The sequence below is a fragment of the Ptychodera flava genome, chromosome 11 (assembly GCF_041260155.1).
Source record: "Ptychodera flava strain L36383 chromosome 11, AS_Pfla_20210202, whole genome shotgun sequence".
NCBI classification, from domain to species: Eukaryota; Metazoa; Hemichordata; class Enteropneusta; family Ptychoderidae; genus Ptychodera; species Ptychodera flava.
The window spans coordinates 4,023,483-4,045,518 of NC_091938.1; the positions used below are offsets into that span (position 1 = coordinate 4,023,483).

The 22,036-nt window shown below is 35.2% G+C and overlaps 2 protein-coding genes across 2 annotated transcripts; one reads left to right on the forward strand and one right to left on the reverse strand.

The window, feature by feature from the left end:
* Positions 1-4,398: 4,398 nt before the first annotated feature.
* Positions 4,399-11,985, reverse strand: LOC139143298 (tubulinyl-Tyr carboxypeptidase 1-like). Its single transcript, XM_070713525.1, has 9 exons — positions 11,629-11,985; positions 10,087-10,175; positions 9,408-9,464; positions 8,458-8,532; positions 7,346-7,517; positions 6,371-6,416; positions 6,059-6,138; positions 5,478-5,561; positions 4,399-5,308 (listed from the first exon to the last, which is right to left on the reverse strand). Exons 1-9 carry the CDS (start codon positions 11,839-11,841, stop codon positions 5,072-5,074), a joined length of 1,053 nt encoding a protein of 350 aa, XP_070569626.1. The 5' UTR covers positions 11,842-11,985; the 3' UTR covers positions 4,399-5,071.
* Positions 11,986-12,497: 512 nt separating this feature from the next.
* Positions 12,498-21,991, forward strand: LOC139143296 (zinc finger CCCH domain-containing protein 15-like). The gene is made up of 10 exons (XM_070713522.1): positions 12,498-12,867; positions 14,638-14,742; positions 15,388-15,493; positions 16,057-16,209; positions 16,553-16,644; positions 17,444-17,632; positions 18,722-18,868; positions 19,276-19,377; positions 19,973-20,186; positions 20,537-21,991. Exons 1-10 carry the CDS (start codon positions 12,796-12,798, stop codon positions 20,746-20,748), a joined length of 1,392 nt encoding a protein of 463 aa, XP_070569623.1. The 5' UTR covers positions 12,498-12,795; the 3' UTR covers positions 20,749-21,991.
* The last annotated feature ends 45 nt before the right edge of the window (positions 21,992-22,036 follow it).

Here is a 22,036-nt window from a genome sequence, read left to right on the forward strand (position 1 = left end):
ACCAGTATTCAATGCAAAGGCATTGTCTTCAAGATGACACTCTCATATCTCTTAGAGTACTCCCTCAATCTTTGTCAACAAAACGTGTCATCATTGGGTCATGAGTGCGAGTCATGAGTGCATGAAATAAGCTGCATTGTGGCAGTGGGCCCTTCTATTATTCATGACATGTTTTCATCAAATCGTTTCTTGGCCGAAATTAATATCAAAGTTTATGATGTAACCATGGCAAATTTTGTCATCAATGTAGCCTTATGTGATCAAAATCTAGATGAGATGATTTGTTCATGAGATTTTTCACACATTACAAATTCACTGCAGTTTGAATCTGATGTAGAAATGGCTGTCTCTAGTATCTGAAAGTAAAAGACATTCCTACACAAGATTTCAGTAAGGAAAACCAAAATCCAAAACGTGCATGCTGATGAAAGAATAAAAGGCAACATGCTGACAATCAGTGTTTATCAGTTGGTGAGAAAAACAAAAAAAATGATTGGCAAGGTCTATTTTTCCATCTCCCAAGACCACAGATAGCATCAATGGTCAGCATTGTTGCTGTTATTTGTATCAAACACCAACAAAGAAAATCCCAATGTTTTATGAAAATTTTGTGTGATGGAGATGGAATTTTGTGTGATGGAGATGGATTCGCTGCGTACAAGTAGAAGTAAAATGTACAGAACAATGTACCGGTAGTAGCCAATGAAATGCATAGTTATCTTCAGCTTGATCACTCTTCTCAAATTTGTTAAAATTGGGACAAAATAGTTTGCCAAATAGTCAATACACACCGTAGTGAAAGCACCCTGCTTTGCTTCAGTAAAGAGTCACGGATCAGTGTCTTCAGCACATTCAATGTGATGAAACTTTTTGAGTCCAGCACTCTTTGAAAAAATGATTTCAGTGACTCAAATTAGTTCAGTAGAAGATTAAATGAATGCAAATTTATGCTCCAGATCATATTTTGAAAATGTGAATATACATGTATGTTTAATTGTTAAAAATGTTCATGGGCTTTTAATATTCACACTGTATATTAAGTATTATAACATTGGTCAAGACTTATAACCGTGCTATATTCGCAATCTAACACTGTTGGAACAGGCACAAACTCACTGCTAGAGAAAAATTCCTTTTTTGACGTTTCACAACAAAATTTCAATTAAATATTATGATTATACCAGTAACAGCAATAAACCACCTCAGCAAGGGGTATACCACTCGATTTTGACCAGTTCACTCCACATGTGCTATTGCTCATTCATATATGTCGTGAACTGGTCAAAGTCTTGTGGTATACCATCGCTGTGTGTGCTTTATTGCTTAATTACTTGATGATCAGTAACATGGCCCTAAGTTATTAATGAGAGTCACCCAAATTGTTTACATGCATAGCATGGTTGAATATTTAGTATGATTCAAGCTCCTCTGAGGGAATATCCCAGTATGCGCTAAAAACCTTGATTTACACTGTGTTCAAAGTCACAAAAACACTGAAGGATTTCAAGTTGCTAAGCAATGGTTGCCAGGGGCATTGTGCAATCCGGCCCATGAAAATGGGGAATTTTTTTTCATTTTTTATGAATGAATAATACAAGGCAACACAAATAATTGTTGCTGTCCGGTAAATATTCATGCGGCATAGAAAAATGCAAATACCCTAGTTTGAAAGTTTCAAGAGGATTACCCGTCGTCGTCAACTCATCGGTTGAGGGTAAGTATTGTACACTTGCACGACAAATATGATGTAAAATTGATAATTTCTGATCTGCTACCATGATCGAGTATAATCATTTCCAGATTGAAATAGTTTGGGGTCAATTGCATGCAGAGCGCTAGCGACAACAAATTAATGCATTTCAGTTTTTTGAGCATGAAAATTCATCTGTGTTGGTAGCTGATTACTGTCAGTTAAACTCACCTCAACACACTCGTTTTTGTCACTGAAATTTTCAGTTGATGAAGGTTGTAGTGTTGCAACCAAAAATTTCAGTGACAAAAACTGGTGTGTTTAGATCAACATTTACTCGACAGGAAACATTGAATATTTTATTGCATGTTTTCTAATCTTATTATTTTGCATTTTTTTTCCTGTATTCTTAAGCATTTACAATAATTGTATCATGAAATTGACAGTTTTGGGACCGAACGAAGTTTCGCTGGCAACCATTCCAGTGATCGCAGGTAGTCGATCAACATGCATGAATATAATTTTTGCTTTTCTTATAAATGTTGTTCATTCTGATCAGTCATTTTTTAATACCAACAAAGTTGCATTCTAACAGTAAAAACGTTCTCATGATGTTGATACAGCAACATGTCTTTTGAGAGAGAATATCTTGTGCTAATTAACTGCACAGTCAGTACTTCATACAAACACATCTGGCCAGGCATTTTTCATCGTGTACTGTTTGACATTCAAGCCACAATTGTAGCTTTTTATTGACATAAATAAAAATGAGATGCTCTTGATCTCACAAAACGTTGTCTGCTCAGTAACTTAATTTCAACTTTGTAAAAGGAGAATGGTTTATTGTAATCATATGATTAAGATTTCATAAAAGTGATAAAAAACCTAGTTTTGGGATTGCTAATTTGCATTTCGACGACCCAGTGACTTTTTAGTTTCCAGGTTGAAACATTTGTTGTTTGCGCTCTGGTAACCTAGGCAGTCTAAAGAGAGTCAGTTCACGGCATACATGTGACTCTCTACAGTACATTTGAACAACTGATGGAAGGACTACATCTACTCTAATCAGAAATGGTCATGTGTCTGTTTGTGAAAACCACACCCGGTACCCATCATTTTCCACCGCAAGTTTGTGCAATCCATCAACTTTAGGGTCAAATATTGACAGTTGGTATCCAAGATGTATTTAAAAAATTATTAAAAGGCAATGCTACTTGAAACTTTTGAGTTTTCTTTTTCCAGTTTAAGGAACTTCTTTGACTTGCACAATGTGAGAGTTCCTCTCATTCCTATAATGATATAACTTGAACTGGCAGTTATGTGGTATGTGAGTATGAAAGGGTTAGAGCATTACTGTTCAGGATGGGGGTGTAGAAAGGGCTTTGTTGTTACAGAATTTTGTTTAAAGTAGTGTTTGTGTTTGATATTTTAAAGCTTTACTAAAGCTCTTATCTTCTTGCCAATGTTGGCTGAACGTCTTTCTAAAAGATGTCCCCCGATGTTAGAGTTCCCAAAAATCTTCCAAGTGCATCCCACCCCTCAGAATATGGTGCACCCCTGATGAGGCATTGCATTTGCATCCTGAATTCAATGAAACACCGAACATAGCAGAACTAGTTTTTAAAGTGCTGGTAGAGTCATTATGTGTTTCACTGTCACATCAAGAGCCATTGATACCTGTATCTGTTGCTGTAGTACGATAAGCAACTGAATGTTGAGCCGCCAAGAATCATTACAATAGACAAGCCTTACATCAGACGTCATATTGAAATGAATCAATCATACACAATCATTTTGTGTTGTCATAGCTGAAGTTTTTCAAAGTATATAGACACATTTAGGATGATGCTTTAGGCATTTTAGACTTTGGAATCTGTAAAATTTTACTATTAACAGTTGTAAATTATATTAAAAATATTTTGATTGAAATTAGATGATTTAAAATTTGAAAACACTTTTAAGATATGGTGAGAATTTGCAAAAAGCTTCCCTCAATATCAGAACAATTTGTGGCTTATCTGAATAAATTATTGTTGAAGTAAGATTATATTTTTTTAATAAAATTAATTATTAACAGAAAACTTTGTTTGTGTCGTCATTTTACCACAAGGCAGGCACAGCTTATCTTCAATATTTTAGTTTGATAGCAAATGACAAACTAGGAACTTTGGTATCTAGGGTAAAATCTAGAAGCATAGGCTATATATAGAATGTATGCAAAAAGTACCTGAGAGTATGAAGATGGTGTCTTCCCACTTTGACATGATGTAATTTTCCAAATGTATATGCAGCAGACAAAATCAGGATCTTCAGACTTTCCTGTGGTTTGTTTCGTATTGAAAGTGATGCTAACAAAAACAATGGCTTTGTTATATTCTTTTATTTACAACTCTCATGTTCCGAGCATACTGCAAATGGCAATGTGTGTACTTCAATAACACAATTTCTAGTATATACAGTGAAACTTGTCTAACCCAAACCCTTTCTGAACTGGAAACCTATCTAAACTGAACCCTTTTTCCATTCCCATTCCAATAAAGCTCTATGTTAAATAAAGGACCTCTATAAACAAAACACCTCTGCAAACCGAACAATTTTCTTAGTCCCTGAATGGTTTAGACAGGTTCTACTGTACTGGTAAGCATGTCATCAAAATGTGTGAATGTCTGTCGGAAAAATGGCTACTGAAAACTGCAAAGAGGACACAATTTCTTAACAGAAAAGTTCCCAACATATGAGAATTCTGATGATTTTTATTTGTCTCTGGAGTGAATCGAAAATAAGTAAAGGTATTAACAAATGGACGGAACACCTAAACTACAAATGTTGCACTCAGTGATTCATAAATATGTCAAGAATTTCATTTGATATGTACAATTCAGTAAAATGATGTAACATAAACAAAACACTTCCTGTACTCTGCAAGTTTTCATAAAAAGTAAAAAATCAAGAAATGCGTCTGCAAAATCTCCAGGGTAATATTACCTCACAATGGTAAATTACTATTTCAAAAGTCACTTACAACCAATAAAGCTTGGAATGTTTAAAGTCTTGGTAAACCAAATTGAAGAGGTATTCTTCTTCAGGTAATGATCATGATATTCAAATTCTATTTTTGAGTCCCTGATCATACATCTATTCTCATTTGGTATCATGTTTCTTCCATTATTCGACTCTACAACATGGCTGCATGATTTTGTTCCATTGTTTGAATTTTGAGAACGTTCAATTTGCAAATGGATCTGGCTGGACATGGTTAGAGGACGTAAACATGACATCCATTAATGCCTTCAAACTCTTCCATGGTCCCAATACTGCTGATGTCAACACATGTCTGGTGATTGGAACAGTTGATGAAATATACCTCATCAAAGTAATTACTCAAACTCTGATTTGATAATCTGGATTTAAATGTTTCCTGGTTACATTTGGACTCTTGTCATCATCTGAATTATCACTGTCCAGTGGAGATAGTCCCGTAATGTCTTTGTGGGTGGATTCTTTCCTCACAGTATGGATGCCATCTTTCCTTGGTGTTCTCCCAATCATGGAGTCTTTCCGTGGTGATACTCCTACCATGGATGACTTGCTTTCCTTCACTGGAGATGACTGCTTGAACTGGGAAAAATTAAGGAAAATTAGCAACATGTTACAAAACGTTGCGCAATTTACCAAAAATACAAAAGCAGCATGTTACACTGCATAATGACTTAGCAAAGATAAAGTTTAAAAGTTTGTAATTGTGGCTCCATACACATCAATAATCGAAAGAAACCTTGTCACTTACTCTGCTCCTCATGTCCTTGGCATGTCTCTCTACTTCTTTTCTGAGTTCATCTCTTGAAAGACGTCTCATATTGAGAGACAGATACTGTAATAAAACATTAATATCTGTGAAAAATGTTAAATTCTACACTTCAAATACTATCTGACAAATAATTCCTGGGTTTGTATTTTTGAGTTTCAGTTCAATCTAATATGCATGCTTTTGAATTTTGTCAAACATGTTGAAGAAAATCCCATGTGCGGCTAAATACAAAATACCATGGAGACAGCTCACATACAAAGATTCTCAAGTTTTTACAGTGGATGGACCTAAATACAAACAAAACAACAAATTGGGGCTAATGATGAAAGTTTCAAATACTATTTATCTGACTTGTCATCATACACACATAGCTTTGACTAAGTTTATATTCAACTTGAAATGATGTTGGCATACTGATCTTGAGGCTCACGAGTTTTGCTATCTTTCTTGCCAAAACTGAAAAACATAACTCCTTCCATAAACTGAGTAAACAATTATACTGCCTTAATTTTGGATAATTCTGAATATCGCTAATAGCAATGCCCTCATCACATTCTTACCTTCCAGTTGATGGTTTCATAACTGTGTGGATCATGAGAAACTGGTAATCCAATCTTCACTTTCTTTACTGAATGCCAGTCTATTAAAAAGAGTGAAAAGTACCGTTTTCAAGAACACAGCTGTTGCTTGAGTGTAATCTCTATTAAACAAGGGTCTAAGGCTTAAACATTATCTAGAACATTATCAGAAACTTGGAAATGTCACAGTTCTCTCTCTCTCTCTCTCTCTCTCTCTCTCTCTCTCTCTCTCTCATACTGAATAATCGACACTGTCACACACTATATAACAATAAATACATGTACATTACTTACACCTTTGATAGGAATCTTCAAAATCTATGACAACATCAGTCAAACTCTGTAAATGAAACAATTCAAAATAAGTAACGCATATGAATGCTTTATCTGTCAGACATTATAATGATTTCTGGGTTGGTTACAGTGGTCTGTTTTATTTCAACTACTGAGATATCATCCTTTATCCAGTAACAGTTACACATACCGGGTAAATGAAAGCAATAAGTTTCATCATTGTTGGGAGGCCACAGAAAACAACACTATACTAAGATACCTCTTTGACTCATAATTGTGAAAGAAAAGAATCAATCACAGTAGTCAATGGTTCGCAGGGTATGGGGTTTTGAAAATGGTGAATGCTTTTGCAATTTTATACAGAAAGAAAGAAAATTACCTTTTAATTGCCTATTATAGATAAAGTTTTGGCTATATCTATGACTGAGGAATATTTTTGCTAATTACAGTGTAAAGAATCTAGGAAGGTCCAAACTGACGAATCAAACACAACATTACAGAAAATTTCAGCTTAACTTTGATGAAATGTAAATAACCTAAACTGAACCACTAATTATGAAGAATATTTACAAACACATTTACATTCTTTCAAACATTGTCTGTTGCAGATTCCGAATGAAGAACGGGCACATGCAGTCTGCAAAGTGCCACAATTGTATCAGTCTATCACCATGACAATTGCTTCATGTAATAATTAATTATGCACTAATGCCATAGGATGACTACAAATGTTTAAACAATAGCAAAGGTTTATTAGTTAACAAAAAATTCATGTACTGGTCGTATTTGTTATTCTTGTCTATGAAAATGAGTCCCTAGCAAGAAATATTTCAAGCATATTCAAGACATATTGAAACAAAGTGTATGATGTAGAAGGTGATTATGTATGCTATCTATCTGTCATTAAATCTGTATATATGCTGAAATTTGCCATAAACTACTAATCATGAAGAAGGACAATATCTTTTGAAATACCTTGAATGACAATGATTTGTACATGAGGTCATCTCTACGACTCATTCCCAATGCTCCGTACTTGCCAGCATAGTACACACCAAGTACAACATGTCTGTGGTAGTTTCCAAGGAATTGAGTCTTAAAACTGATAGGAAACCTTTCCAGACCAGATATTCCATTGGTAAGATGACTGTTGATCAGTTAAGGTTCTAAACCACTAAATACATATGTCTGACTGTCAACATACCCATATTAAAGGGGCCAGTAGGTATAACTTCTGATGATTTTTTCATATTTTTGTTTTTGGTATCAACTATACTTTCTTGTTCTTCTCCAAAAAGCATGTTAAAACACCTAGTATTTAACTAGTCAACACAATGTCTATACATATAAAATGCACTGTTATTGTTTACATGTGAATTCTAGCCTGGACCAGAATTCATTTGTCAACAATAATAATGCAGTCAACACATGTACAGACTGAGTTGATAAGCTGAATACTGTGTATCTCAACATGCTTTGGAGAGTAGAGCAAGAAACTGTAGTTGATATTTAAGACAAATATGGCGAAGAAATCATCAAAAGTTACAGCTCATGGCCCTTTAAAGGTTATCAAATTTTACTCTGACAATGAAATGTTCAAACTTCATGGCAGAAAAGGCAAAGGTGCCCCAAATCAAACACTTTGTTGGTTGTTTAGTATAAATGCAATTGTTATGTAAAAATTAAAGTATATATTTGGTCTGTAATCTAAATTATAAAATATTCACATTTAATCAACATTATAGGAGATGGAAATATTATTAAATCATATATGCGAGAAATTCAGTAAAGACAGCCTGTGACTTGGTTCAACATTTCTGAATTATCAGATGGTATGTTATATGAAAATTTCTTGTGATTGTTAATGAGAATGTATGGGCCTTACTTTCCTGCCAGCAGATTATGCGGTGAAATAAAGATTGGTTAAGTCTAGGGGCACATTACAAGGCACATTACAAGATAATCTGTTTGTTTGCTTGGAAAGTCAGCTGCCTTCAAGACAGAATGTTTGAGATTTTCTGAATGATTTAAAGATGAGTGCCAATGTCAATGTTGAGGTAGATGTCTCCTGACAGAATAGAGGATACATAGCAAGGATAACTGCTTCCAGACACTTGATGGGCAACGATTCCCTGATCATTTCTTTAGCAGAGTCAACCAACCTGTGTGAGGAAAACATTTACATTGGTCAGTTTTGTTTAATACAAACAAGCAACTTTGCACAAAATGACAAAATTCACAGTTATACCTTTGGTAAACATACTAAGTTACAAAAGCAAAAAGTGTGCACAATAGTGCACTACCCCATAACACCCTCTCCAATTTGTGTTACCTCTGACCCTTGTCCTGCTATGCCTGTCACTTACCCATTTGCAGAGTCACTAAAAAGCGGCACTGAACAAAACATACACCAACACAGCATGATATATCAATAATAATCTTGACATGATACGTTACAGCAGGTTTACTCCGCAATAACTATGTTTACATCATCTCTGTTTTCAGACGCCTTCAAATGTTCAAGTTTGATAAAATGCAACGTATGGAACTCTGGTTCAATGGTTTCAACCAACTTAAATTGATAGTGTCAACTAAACATTTGGCTGGATTAGGGTTTCAAAAATTACAAGATATAGTAGCAATACAAATATTGAATAAGTTCTATTATTATGAGAGTGATAGCACTATATATTTACCGGTAACTATTCAGTCTCAAAACTGATATTAAGTATTTGTAAAAGACTTCAGTGCATGCCAGAACTAGAAATTACTGGTATTATAAATTAAAATAATTTTAGCACTAGGGTAACTTCCGATGTACGAATGTGGATGCAAGGATGAAACTATAGGTATATTTATTCCTAAAATAACTGGAGAAAAAAAATAACACGAGAAAAAAATTTGGAACATTGACAAACAGCAAAAAGAAAAACAAGAATAAGCAAAAGATGCCACTCTTTGAAATGCCTCATTTGAGAGTTACTTAAACCACGGTCCCTCCACAAATGGTTTGTGGAGAGACCGTGCTTACACTTACCCTGTTAGAGGTCTGTTTTTCTTGATTTCAAAGAATTGAGTTCCTGTATGGTTATATCTTAAGCAAACTGTTAAGGATATATTTATTCATCAATCATTTCATGGCAATGGGACAGGAAGACAAGATCACAATTTTGCATGTAAATTTACATTAATATCGCCATGAGTTGAGAAGCTGGATAATAATTTGAATAGAGTTGTCCTACCACCACATTTTTATGCTACACACACAAAATTCAATATACTGTTGTCAAAATTTTGTTGATATTCGTTTGGAATAAACACATCATAGGACCATAAAACAAATCATATAAGATTTACCGACAGTAACATTAATATATCACTTGCAACAATAATGGAAGTAAAATTACAACTACAGTATTAAGCCTACGAATATATTGGAATGTGGACAACAGTATGGTAGAATTTTTTCAGACAAACTGCAATTTGTTTTGCGTGAGAAAAACAACACTTTCATGTCACATTGTGAGTGATGGAGGATGTCTCCTGGACATTGTTCTAGATCTACTATTATATTTGAAGTGCAATGGGTTGTATTACTCAGTTGACAGAGAAAAGCAAACTTTTGTACCATAGGTACTGATTACATCAGTAGGTGCTCAGATCACCATTGCAAGGGAAGTAGATGTTTACTTCATTTGCGTTTTGACAGAGGATACTGTAATTCACACATGAAGTTCTGGACTGCCTCTAGTTTATCTGCTACTGTCATCCCACCATGCAATACTGGTACACTTGGTATAACCACCTACCAGGAAAGAAAAGCATAGTTTTGATTTAATAGTCAACTACTTGGTGGAACTGAGGTAAGTTCAAGTCAAAGAAGACTGTTTACAGATTTACAAATACCACAGAACAGTCCTTTTCATAAATTCCATTTATAATTAAATGTATGCAAAATACCATTTCTGAAAGGTATTATCATTAAGGTTCCAAGACAAGAAATTGACCATTTTAAACTAACAATTCTGTAATGATTAATAAGCTCAGAACCCCTGTAAATTGTATATTTTCGGAAAGCTTAGATATAGGGGTACATTTTGGTTACCATAGTGTCACCACTGTTTACATAACTATCACGTGACAGGTAATTTGCATAACCTTTCAAAAATCGGTTTTCCCTATGTTTTGTTTCAATGCTTTGAGATATGTGACTGAAATTTATGTGAGTGCAAGCTGTCCTAAGGGTCTTCAAAAGTGTGTCTCAGAATTTTTTTAAACCTTCTTAAACAGTTTTTATGCCGGAAAAACTTCCAGGGCAGTGAATTTTACCGTAGTTGATTTCTTTAAAATTGTGCTCCAAAAAAACTAAGCAAGATATAAAAAATCTGAGACACTTTTTGGAAGAGCATTGTGACAGCTTGCATTCCAGCAAGTTTGAGTAAGATATTTTGAAGTATTGAGACAAAACATAGGGAAAACCGATTTTTGAAAGGTTATGCAAATTACCTTGTCACGTGATAGTTATGTAAACAATGATTACACTGTGGTTATCAAAATGTTCCTGTATAACTAGGCTTTCAGAAAATGTATACTTTATGGGGGTTTTGAGCTTATTAACTGTTAGAGAATTGTTAGATTAAAAAGGTCAAATTTCTTGTCTAGGAACCTTAAGTGTCTTATTGAATGGAGGATTACAAGTAAAGTGCCATCACTGGTGGTAAGCAATCATCAATCAGAAAGATTTCTGCTTGATTTTAGTCTTCTGCAGGCCCCTCCCAACCAACCCTTTCCGACCTTTCCTTTTATGTAGGATATGTTCTTGATTATTGCTAACCATTAAACTATTACTAACCATAACTCTAAATACCTCTATAGGTGGATTTGATGTATTTTTCTCTGGAGAGAAACTGCCCATACAAAAAATAAAATAAATCACGGTACTCTATCCCTGGGTTAGAGTGTGTAAGTAAATAAATGAATAAAATTCAAATAGAATTCAATATGGGGCTATAGGAACTCTTACCGTATCTCCCTCAGTTGACCTTTTCAAAAGTTATTTTCTTCTTGAAAGTCTAACTTAACTTTGATAGCACTGAACCTGGATCAAATTGTGGATGTTAGACTCTCACTCTCAGATACAAACTCTAACACCCCTCCCCCATCCAAATAACTAGACCACTTCCTGAAATTACTAATAATACAAAGGAGCTAATGTTTTGTCAGCGTGCAGCCAAACTATGAGAGGCTGTTTTTCTTACCTTTGGTAGATCTTTATTATCCTTAACCCTTGCCACCATCTTGTCTCCCTCAGGATGAATTTTGGCAACATGATTCCACATTCGATCCCAGGTTTTTCTGTTGATTGGGAAACCATCTTTGTTGACATAAAACAACACCCCGTTTTCTTCCTGGAAATCGCCATCGTCTCCTTTTCGGCGTCCTGTGTCGTCACCTTTCTTTATGTCTGACATTTATATTCATTACAGCGTCGACTAATCGTGCGAACGGAAAATTGCGAGACACAACTGTCAGAAGTTGTCTTTGAACAGATTATACCGGTATATTGACAGATCAATGTTTACGTTGCGAAGCCAACATTGCAAGCGGCTTGAGAGTAATATTCTTTCGGATTCTAGCAGAATGACTGAGATCATTCGCTCATTTCTGACATTGAAATTTTATACTATTGTCATTTAAGTGCAAGTAACATTGCATAATTTTAAGCTATTATCTAATTTTTATAATATATAGAATTTTATTACATTTCCCCGAATAAATCAATCACAATTTATTGTTTGGCTACTTGTAACGAATCGGGGACTGTATGCGTCTCTTCTTTTAGGGGACAAACATTTTATTTCAAGGGTCAGAGGGAATGAGTATTCGGTCACTGAAACTGAATTTTTTTCTGTCTGTCCTGCACCAAATAATTTTATTCGTATGCAGAAGTGATGCAAATCATCTGGAGCTATCTTCCTCAAGCCAGCAAAGGATCTTATAATTTATTTCTCTTTCACCTGCAGACATTTTTTTCTCCAAAATCCTCCACCTCCTCCGGCAGATTTTGAATGGTTATTCCCTTAATTCAGACAACACTCTTTTAGAATGACATTCCGAAAACTGCTTTACTCATCATCGATTAGGCTCAATCACAAGCATATTTTATTTTATGCTTTTTACAGCGTGGTGATTTTTTATTTCTTCAGTTTTTACGTAGGATTATAATGTTTTATCGGTTTTAAGATAGCTTTCATCAAAATTGTAACAAGTGTGTCTTCAAGGAACGTTAATCTAACTTTATATTGTATCAGGCTTTCTGGCGAGGTTACCCATCATACTTCAGTACCGCCATTAGTACTTCTCTGAGAACCTCTCTCCATACGATCGTGTTGAAGTATGTCAATATTTTGACGAAGGCTTCCAAAATGCCGCCGAAAAAGCAAGCACAGGGAGCTAGTAAAAAAACGGAACAGAAGAAGAAAGAGAGAATAATCGAGGTAAATCATATGGCTGTAATGTCAATATATTTAGTTAAACTTTTTTCACGAACCTTGCCTGCATCCGATCGGGTGTAAAAGCCTGTCCACTTGCACAACCACGTGAAACCATTCACTTGATGATCATAATTTTTAACAGTTTTGCGATAATTTGAAGTTAAATGTTGAATTTGTAAGATGGATGCTACCTATGCTAGGATTAAATGACTATATTGCATGTACGGTTACCTCTGTATGGGATAAACGTGGCACACATCACATTGTTCAAATACTGCTGGACTCGTTTATAGTGAAGCCATAGGCGTCTGAAATGAATTGGATGTTTCATTTAATGATTTAAGGGAGTTTGCGAATCTCTGATTTTTGATGGGAGCTTTGCTTAATAGACGGAAGTAAACAAAACTTTGCCATGTTGTTGTCACTGTTTGACACTTCTTTGGACAATTACCTTTATATTTAATTAACATAATCTCCAAAGTCTCTTTTTGGCATCAATGCCGTAATGGTCAGTGACAAGTGGATGCTAACATTTTTGGATATGGATATTAAAACAGTTTTTCTAGGGGCCTCTGGCTGGTACTCCATCCCTTACTCTAACTCCATTGACTCCTTAGGTCATTAGTTATTAATGTGTAATGCTTTCTGTGTTCACTTATCTGTACTCTTTCCCTCAATAATTTATTGAAAATATTATAGCGATAGCAGGCATGTCCTGTAAAATTTGATTTCCATTCAAATAAAATGTTCACTATGAAAGGAATTCATGATTATGTTCTCTCCCGACCAAAATCTCAAGTGGTATCATGGTCAGCTTTTGCCAACCCAAGTGCATTGGTATGTCAGCTGTCAACACACCGTATGACTGTGACTATGTGGCTACAACCATTTTGAATTGTCAAACTTTTCGATAACATGTCGATCAAGTGTGTATGCAACACTTTTGCTTTTTCCTGAGGTGCGCATGCCATCAGAGAATAAATATCATATCACAATTTTAATAGCCCAGGAGCTTTTACAAAGTGACTGAAAGGTTTTGATGTAATTTAACCCTTTCCCAGCCAGACAGTATCACTTCCCCATCAGCCAAGTGAGAAAAAGCGTTATTGAGCCTACATAATATGTATTTTGACCAACTTTGCTTGGTTTGTTGTTACAGCAGCTTTTGTCCGTAAAAGTATTTACAGTATGTATGTTTTCAGGGGCTTTCAAATGTTCAATGTTTGTTAAAATGCATCACATGTAGTGCATCACTAGTTTTATCTGACTTTACCTGATGGCGAAATATGAACTTGACAGGAGTTACATGTAAACATGTTGCAGCTTAAACTTCAACACTTTTTAAGCTCAGGAAAGGATCACAGAAATCTACAAGCTCGTTTCATCTAGAGTTGAAATTTAATTTAATGTTTAGTTCCGAGATTGCAATAACAGACTTAAACTGTCATCACCTTTGATGAGAAAAAAATAGTTGCAATTCTTATCACATTCTTTAGTAATTGCTAATCTGATGATGGAAAATCTTTTAATAGCTTTTTGAAAAGGAATGATTATTTCACAAAACTCCAAATAGTTTAAAATTGGCTTTGTGAAATGTGAATCTTTCCAGCATATCAGTCATGTATGTCAACAATCAGTGTAGATTTTAGGATACCTGTCATAATACTGTAGGTATCATCATGTATATATACAGTATTTTTTTCTGATATAGGTGTTCATGTAACTCGTGTCAGTGACTAAATCATGCATTGTGATTCTGTGAATTAATTTCAGGATAAAACCTTTGGTTTGAAGAACAAGAAAGGAGCCAAACAGCAGCAATTTATCAAGCAAGTTACTCAGCAAGTGAAAAGTGGTGGTCAAAAAAGTGCAAGACAGGTAATTTATTGATTTACCTCAGTGTGAAAAGAAAACTCTCAACACCATGGGCTCTTCTAAGTTCCAGTAAACTAACTGTGAGGGAATGTAGAGCTGATTATATTGAAAGTATGATGATGTGGAGCATTTTATGAAAGTGAATGATATTATAAACAACACATGAAAATTATTTTTCATACAGTCATATAAAACTCCATGGACATGTCTTGAAATTTGCATGATCAGTAAAGTTGAAAATTTTATCATTCATTTGCATTTTTCATTTGAAATCCTTTTTATGTAGTATTATCAAAATCCATTTCAAAATATGAAGGTCACCATTGTTGAAGACATGTAACTGAAGTCACTTTTGACCATCAACTCTGCTTTGCACGTTTATTGGCACTCCATGGGTGTTGTTCTGTTAGATAAAACAAATTATTGAACCATTATTCCGTGTCACAAAGTCATTTTAATTGAAAGGCTGCTGAAAAGCATTGGATTGGAAAAATCATTTATCATGAGGCTACTGTTGTTTCTCTATCCTCATCTGGATGCAGCCATATGTGCAGTATACTATTGATATCACCTTCTTGGGGCTGTTTATACAAAGTGGATGAATTGTGATGGTATTTCTTTCCACCATTTGTCACTCCTTCAATATAGCTTCAAAAGGAACAAGAAGAAGCAAAATTAAAGAAAAAAGATACCAAGAAAAAGGAGCAGGATGAATTAAACGCGTTATTTAAACCCGTGCAAAAAGTATCCAAAGGTAATATAAGTGTACATGAATTCTGTATAAAGGGAATGAATCGTGAGCTCACTGACAGCCAAGGGGGATTGGCTATGTGTGTTGATAGTGGCAATGCTATTTGCTATATTGTAGACATTTGAGTTGGTCATTCTAACCTACATAAACTATTACAACACAATGCAGGATGCATTATATGTCTCCATTATTATTGTATCATTTTTTCTTTGGTGCTAAATCACAGGGCTGTATGCATGGAATGGTTACTACCATCCTTACCCTTAGTAAAATCAATTTGTTGAAAAAAGGAGAATTATAAATTTCAGAATGTGCATGTTGAATGATCCAACAAAATCTGGAATGTAATGTTTGTGTAGACAAGACAACAATGTCTTCATACTCAGTAGGTGGATGCTGCCTATGGGTCATGCAGATAGTCTTTGCTTTCTACACCTAATCTAAGTTCAACCCAAGGACTTACTGAAGTTCTAGTTCAACATATTTAAGAAACTTTTGTTTGGTGATTAAGATAACCAAGTAGAGATATTCAGTAAAAAAAGTATACAATTTCCCAACTATGATAGGTGCTGATCCAAAGTCAATAGTATGTGCATTCTACAAGCAAGGCGCCTGCACCAAAGGTGACAAATGTAAATTTTCTCATGATCTGACAATGGAGAGGAAGGCTGAGAAGAGGAGCTTGTATGTGGATACCAGAGATGATGAACTTAAAAAAGGTGAGTCTTTCCCCAAGACTTGATTTGCAACTTTTAAATACTCATGCCCGTTAGCTGTAGGTGGGATAGTGGAAGGCTGATGTTGTCATGGCCATTTTATGTTCCATCGGCCTAATAATTTTGGAGCAGATCTGTGGTATGTAGATTACAAAGCAGAGTTTGTTAGCTTTCCACAGCCGTGGACACAAGAGTGTTCTCAATTTTGCCTTTAAATTCTATGTTCACTAAAGGTGAGCAAAATGGGTTGTTTTAAGTGTACAAACACTGATGATCATACTGATGGTGAGTGTTCATAGACTGCACAGTGCTGAGATAATTTGTTTACATTCAATGTAATTTACAGACAACATGGAAGACTGGGATGAAGCTAAGTTAGCTGAAGTAGTTGCCAAGAAACATGGAGATCAGAATAAGAAACAAACATCCACAGAAATTGTAAGTATAAGATCATTTCAGAAAAATCAATATACAGTGAATTTCTGGGTGCCATATCTGCTGTGTTTTACAGTCTGCTGGTCACGTGTGTAGCATGGCCGCAGAGACCATTGTCTCAATCATCGACTGATTCACTACATCTCACTGTACAGAAGTCCATAGTCACAACGAGTGAGATTGAACCAAACATTCGTTTTGAGAAAGCTAATCAAAAGCAGTGCACATAACTTGATAAAGCTGTTTGAGAATGAAAATGAAACAGTAAAGGGCCTACATCCTTTCATTCATTCATTCATTTGTTCATTCATACACTAATTGATTTACACTCACTTACTGATTTATTCACTTATTTAAAATACTGCTACCTCAAATACCTGTTGTTGTACGGGGTGAAAGACAACAACTAATGTTTGAATGTTGCATTAACATCTACAAAACTGTATGACATGGTTTGACTCCACTAAAATTACAGTGACTATAAAAGGAGTGTACATTAAACACACAACTTGTCACCGCAACTTTCCCTTCCTATCACAGCAATAGGACTGTCAATCATTCGTTGCTGACTGTGTTTACATTTCATATTAGTACTGACCAAAATGTGGCGATTAGAAGAATCCAACCAAGACTAAATCTTACCCTTGTTGTAAAGTTTAGTGAGTTTGCATCTTTCCAAATCAGTACGTGAAGTAGACACATGCAAGATATTGACACTGTCAGGATCAACTCTCCTGATGTTGATACTTGTTATGCTGCACACTGGTTAAGTTCTCGTTGACTGTCTTTGTCATCTTCCAAGGTATGCAAGTATTTTCTACAAGCAATTGAGGAGTGCAAGTATGGTTGGTTTTGGATCTGTCCAAACGGCGGAGATAAATGTATGTACAGACATGCCCTGCCTCCTGGCTTTGTACTGAAGAAGAATAAAAAGAAAGATGATGTAAGCCAAGAAGATACCATTACGATGGAAGAACTTATAGAGGAAGAGGTATGCTATGATTAAGGATCATCTTGATTACGCTATGTTCCTAATGATATGATCATGTAATGTGTGTAACTGTTAGGATATTATGTAAATCTGTTTTAAGGAATTGATATTTCATGATATACCCCATATATTAAATGTAACATGTCCTTTATTACGTGCCTCGAGGTGAATGCAAATCAATGCATTGATTTTAATAGGAACATCTGGGATGTTAGTGGGCCGGTGAACGATGTACTGACCGGTTTCCATGGTTACACGGGCCAGTGAAGCCTTTCAAGGTTTTCGATGTCAAAGTAGACGCTTAACGCTCAGATGAAAAATATCCTTGCGCGCACTGCTATTTTGACTTTCGTTAAAATCCGTTTGATGCTGGTTGATGATGGTAAAATTGTTTGAAAATGCCCTGCTTGTAACTAAATGTCATATAGCATTAACTGTGAAGAGGCATGTGATAAAAATATTATTGCCTGAATACATGGGTTTATGTGCCCTCGCAGCAAGAGACAATTTGCCCTCCTGGCTTCGGGCAAATTGTCACCTGCTCTCGGGCACCTAAACCCATATATTCAGGCTATAATATATAATATTATTCAATGGTAACTTGTTGATAACATATCAGGCTGCATAGTCATCATTTGACTGAAACTGACTGAATCTATTTTTGAATGGCGTAAAAGTGATTTAAGTATAAGTATGCACTGTTCAGTGATGAAAATTGTTTTTATTTTTATTGATTTCATTTATCATAAGAATCAAAGATATGATTGTTATCGGCAGATCAAACCAGAAAGTTGGTGTGAAAAGTTTTTATGTAATAAAAACTTTACAGCTCCAACAGGGGACAATGTACCCTTCAGGCAGGAACCCATTTGCCCTCTTGCAGTAAGGGAAAATGGTCATCTGCCCTCAGGCACATTGTCCCATGTTGGGGCTAAATGGTGAATGGTGAATATATGTAGTAACTATATATTATTTCTTTCACATAAACACTTTTACATAAATACTTTCAAAATAACCTAATCATTTTGTGAAGAATCATATTGGAATTTTTTCTGAGACACTTTTGCTCTCCTTACTTTCTCACTTCAGAGAGCTAAACTTGGCAGTAATCACCCTAAAATCACATTAGAATCTTTCCTGGCATGGAAACAAACTAAGATAAGAGAAAAAAAGAAGAAGCTTGAAGCAGACACAAAGAAGAGGAAAGAGGACTTCAAACAAGGCAGATCTCTTGGTGTAAGTTTAAAATTACAACTGTTCATGTGGTTTGCAGAATTATAACCACTTTTTGCAACACCAGATTTATTATGGTGACAAGGGCAGGCACTTGATTGTGCAGCGTAAGAAAATTTGTGCCTGTGAAGTCTTGTAAATTTCAAGAAACAGTGACACTAAGTAAGATTATCCTATGCAATGTGTGCCATCTGTGTCTGACTGGTCAAACGTAGCTTTATTGAATAGTTCATAAAATATTGCAGAGATTCAGTGTGTCAATTCTTTATTTCCAGTTTCATTTCTACAAAACAGTCCATAGTCTGTCATGGAATTTCTTCAATTATTGAAAAAAGTAGTGTCATGGTTACTGTCCTGGGAACATAATAAGTTATGAGAATATTCACATTTTGTTTTTCTCATAAATCCAGATAAGTGGCAGAGAAGTGTTTGAATTTAAACCTGAGTTAGCAGACGATGATGACGAGGGTGCTGATGATACCAAGTATGTGAGGGAAGAAGGAGAAGAGGAAGTAAGTATCTGTCATGGTCACTCTTGTGATCAGAGTCTAGCATTAGAATAGCTGCCATGCATACAGGCTGTAACAGTGATGGAATGGATCAGGAAATCATGTAAGGTGTTTCTGCAAAAAATGAAATGTTTGGAAGTGTGGGAAGTTTGTGTTACATTCACCAGTTATGAATGGAGCCTGTAAAGACAGTATATTGTTTTGATCATGCAAATGAAGAAATTATGTTATTGCTACATTATTTCTCTTAAATTTGCTCTCTAACTGTGGAATGCATTAGAATTAGATCTTCAAATTTCAAATATTTTGTGTTTATTTGTTACTAGCTAACTCTGTAGCCCATGCCGTAAGTTGCTTTGTGGATGAACTCTAATCTTATTGCCCTAGTTTCATGATCTTAGGAAAGATGATGTGTAAAACTGTGAGCTTCCAGAGACAATGGCTGACCTCAAGGCATTCAGTAAAAAATGCCAATTATGCCAAGACTTTGCACACCTTAGTAGCATACATCCAGCTGTGGTACAACTCATCCATATCTCAGGTGTTATTGATAACTGATCAGCTCTTTCTTACACAAGTTTTTTAATTTATCTTTCAGGAAAAAGTGGAAGCTACCGAGCTAACACTGGAAGCTTTGGCAGCATCGGCTACAACAGCCGACAAAGGATGTGCCACAGTAGCAACAGCAAAAGATACAAACAACATCAGTACAACAAAACCAAAAGATTTAACAAATCATCTACAAAAAGATAATCCTAGTGACACCGATAAAAATATTCCAGAAACAAACGGCCCACTTCAAAATATTTCAGGTGGGTTGCACAAGATTTCAAACCTCAATCTAAACTCAAAGTTTATTAGAACTAAATTCTGGCTGCTGTCCCAGCTGAATGTAAGAAATTTTACTGTAAAGAAAGTAACTATGGATATGAAATCAGCAAGGTACAATTATAGAATAATGTGATAATATTATAAAGATAGCATAACAAAGTGCCACCACATTACATACGCTAAAAGAACACAATGTATTGCTGTGCAAATGTATTGGCATCAAGCATATAGTTCCCAAGTGCTGAATTCAGGCAATTATTAACCAACACAATGTGTGTGTAAATTTTTGTTAAAGAGTTGTAGCTTTAATTTCTATTTTCCTTCCTTTCAGATGAAACCAATAAATTAGATCAAGCTGCAGCATTGCCAGTTGATGAAACCGCGGCAGCAATAGCTGCAGCTGAAGCTGCCTTACTGGATGAAACGGGGGTGCAAATTGATGAACAATTATTTACAGACGACGTTCCGGTGGATGAACAATTATTTGATGCTGAGCTTGAGGGCTTAGATGAAGATTTAGATACATTGGATTTGCATGATTGATACAGAAGAGACCATAGAATAGATAGATTATAAAGAAACTCAGCTTAAATGAGAACCAATATGGCTGCCACGATCAAATCCGATATGGCTACTGTCAAGAAATCCAAAATGGCTGTCAAATTATTTTTTGCCATATAGTAATGCCTTTCAGATACTTGAGAGGACAATTTTGGTAAAATTAACAGCTCAATCAGCACTACTGAAGGTTCAATCAATAACTCTATACTTTGACCAATTTGTAAATTGTAGAAATTGATATTATCTGTTCCCTTGTTCAGGGTCATTTGCTTCTGCATTTGTGGTTAAGAAAGATTATGAATTGAAGTTTGTTGTAGGAAGGTGTAACCAATCTCAGATATGTTACTTTTTGTACATTGTTCAAATGAAATTTTCTGCTCGAAAAAGCCAAGACACAGTTTTATATATCTACTCATTGCACCATGAATGGCTTGTTATAACCAACAGACACAATTAGATCAAGCTGATAATACTCAACATGACCAATTCAACATATGTGATTAATAAATTTTTGTGAAGAGAATTCACAGCAAAATATACTGAAGAAATTCTTATGAAATACACCTAGAATCTTCATATTTACCTTATGACGTTGCATTTTTGTTCTTTACTATTTAATCATGTCGTTAAAATTGATGGTTTTCAACTTTGAAAGAATTTTGTAATTGAAAGAGAAAGGATGTCATTTGATCAAGATGCCAATCTAAACCGGAGAGCAACAAACAGCCTTTAAAGCATTTGGAATGATATCATATTTAGAATGGTTCACTGTAGAGTTATTTTTTGATTTGAATAACATATGTTTGTGGCTCTCTAGAAAGAATACAGAATATCAGTAGAGAAAATGAGAAGGGAAGAAAATAACAAGGATCAAGTGTGTTTGGCTTCACTTGTTTCCAAAGATAAAAGATTTAATGTTTGAGGATATCAAAAAGTTTACACCACGTCATCATCAGAATATGGAATTTTTGTATGTGCTTCCAACGTCCAAACATCTGAGTATCCATGTACCACATAATAGTTCACACACATCCATGATGGACAGTTTTCTTTTCAACAAATTTACAGGCAGCCATATTGGATCACAGTGGCAGGCACAACTTCACTCGTTAATGTGACACAAACAATCATGCATAATAGCTAGGTTGTATGTAACACGAAACAAAAATGTTGTGACTGAGCATTTCTGGCTATTTTGTCTATTAAAATCTTACATCCATAACAATTTCTGGCCTCATTGTCGTTTGTTAAAATCCTACATCCATAATAA

Bases quoted from the DNA above. Each gene is read 5' to 3' on its own strand.
- LOC139143296 (XM_070713522.1), top strand. From the start codon at position 12,796: ATGCCGCCGAAAAAGCAAGCACAGGGAGCTAGTAAAAAAACGGAACAG. The intron at 14,743-15,387 runs GTAATTTATTGA...CCTTCAATATAG, and splicing joins GTCAAAAAAGTGCAAGACAG to CTTCAAAAGGAACAAGAAGA. The intron at 18,869-19,275 runs GTAAGTTTAAAA...TCATAAATCCAG, and splicing joins AACAAGGCAGATCTCTTGGT to ATAAGTGGCAGAGAAGTGTT.
- LOC139143298 (XM_070713525.1), bottom strand. From the start codon at position 11,841: ATGTCAGACATAAAGAAAGGTGACGACACAGGACGCCGAAAAGGAGAC. The intron at 6,417-7,345 runs GTATTTCAAAAG...TTTCATTTACAG, and splicing joins ACAAATCATTGTCATTCAAG to AGTTTGACTGATGTTGTCAT. The intron at 6,139-6,370 runs GTAAGTAATGTA...TCTTTTTAATAG, and splicing joins TGAAGATTCCTATCAAAGGT to ACTGGCATTCAGTAAAGAAA.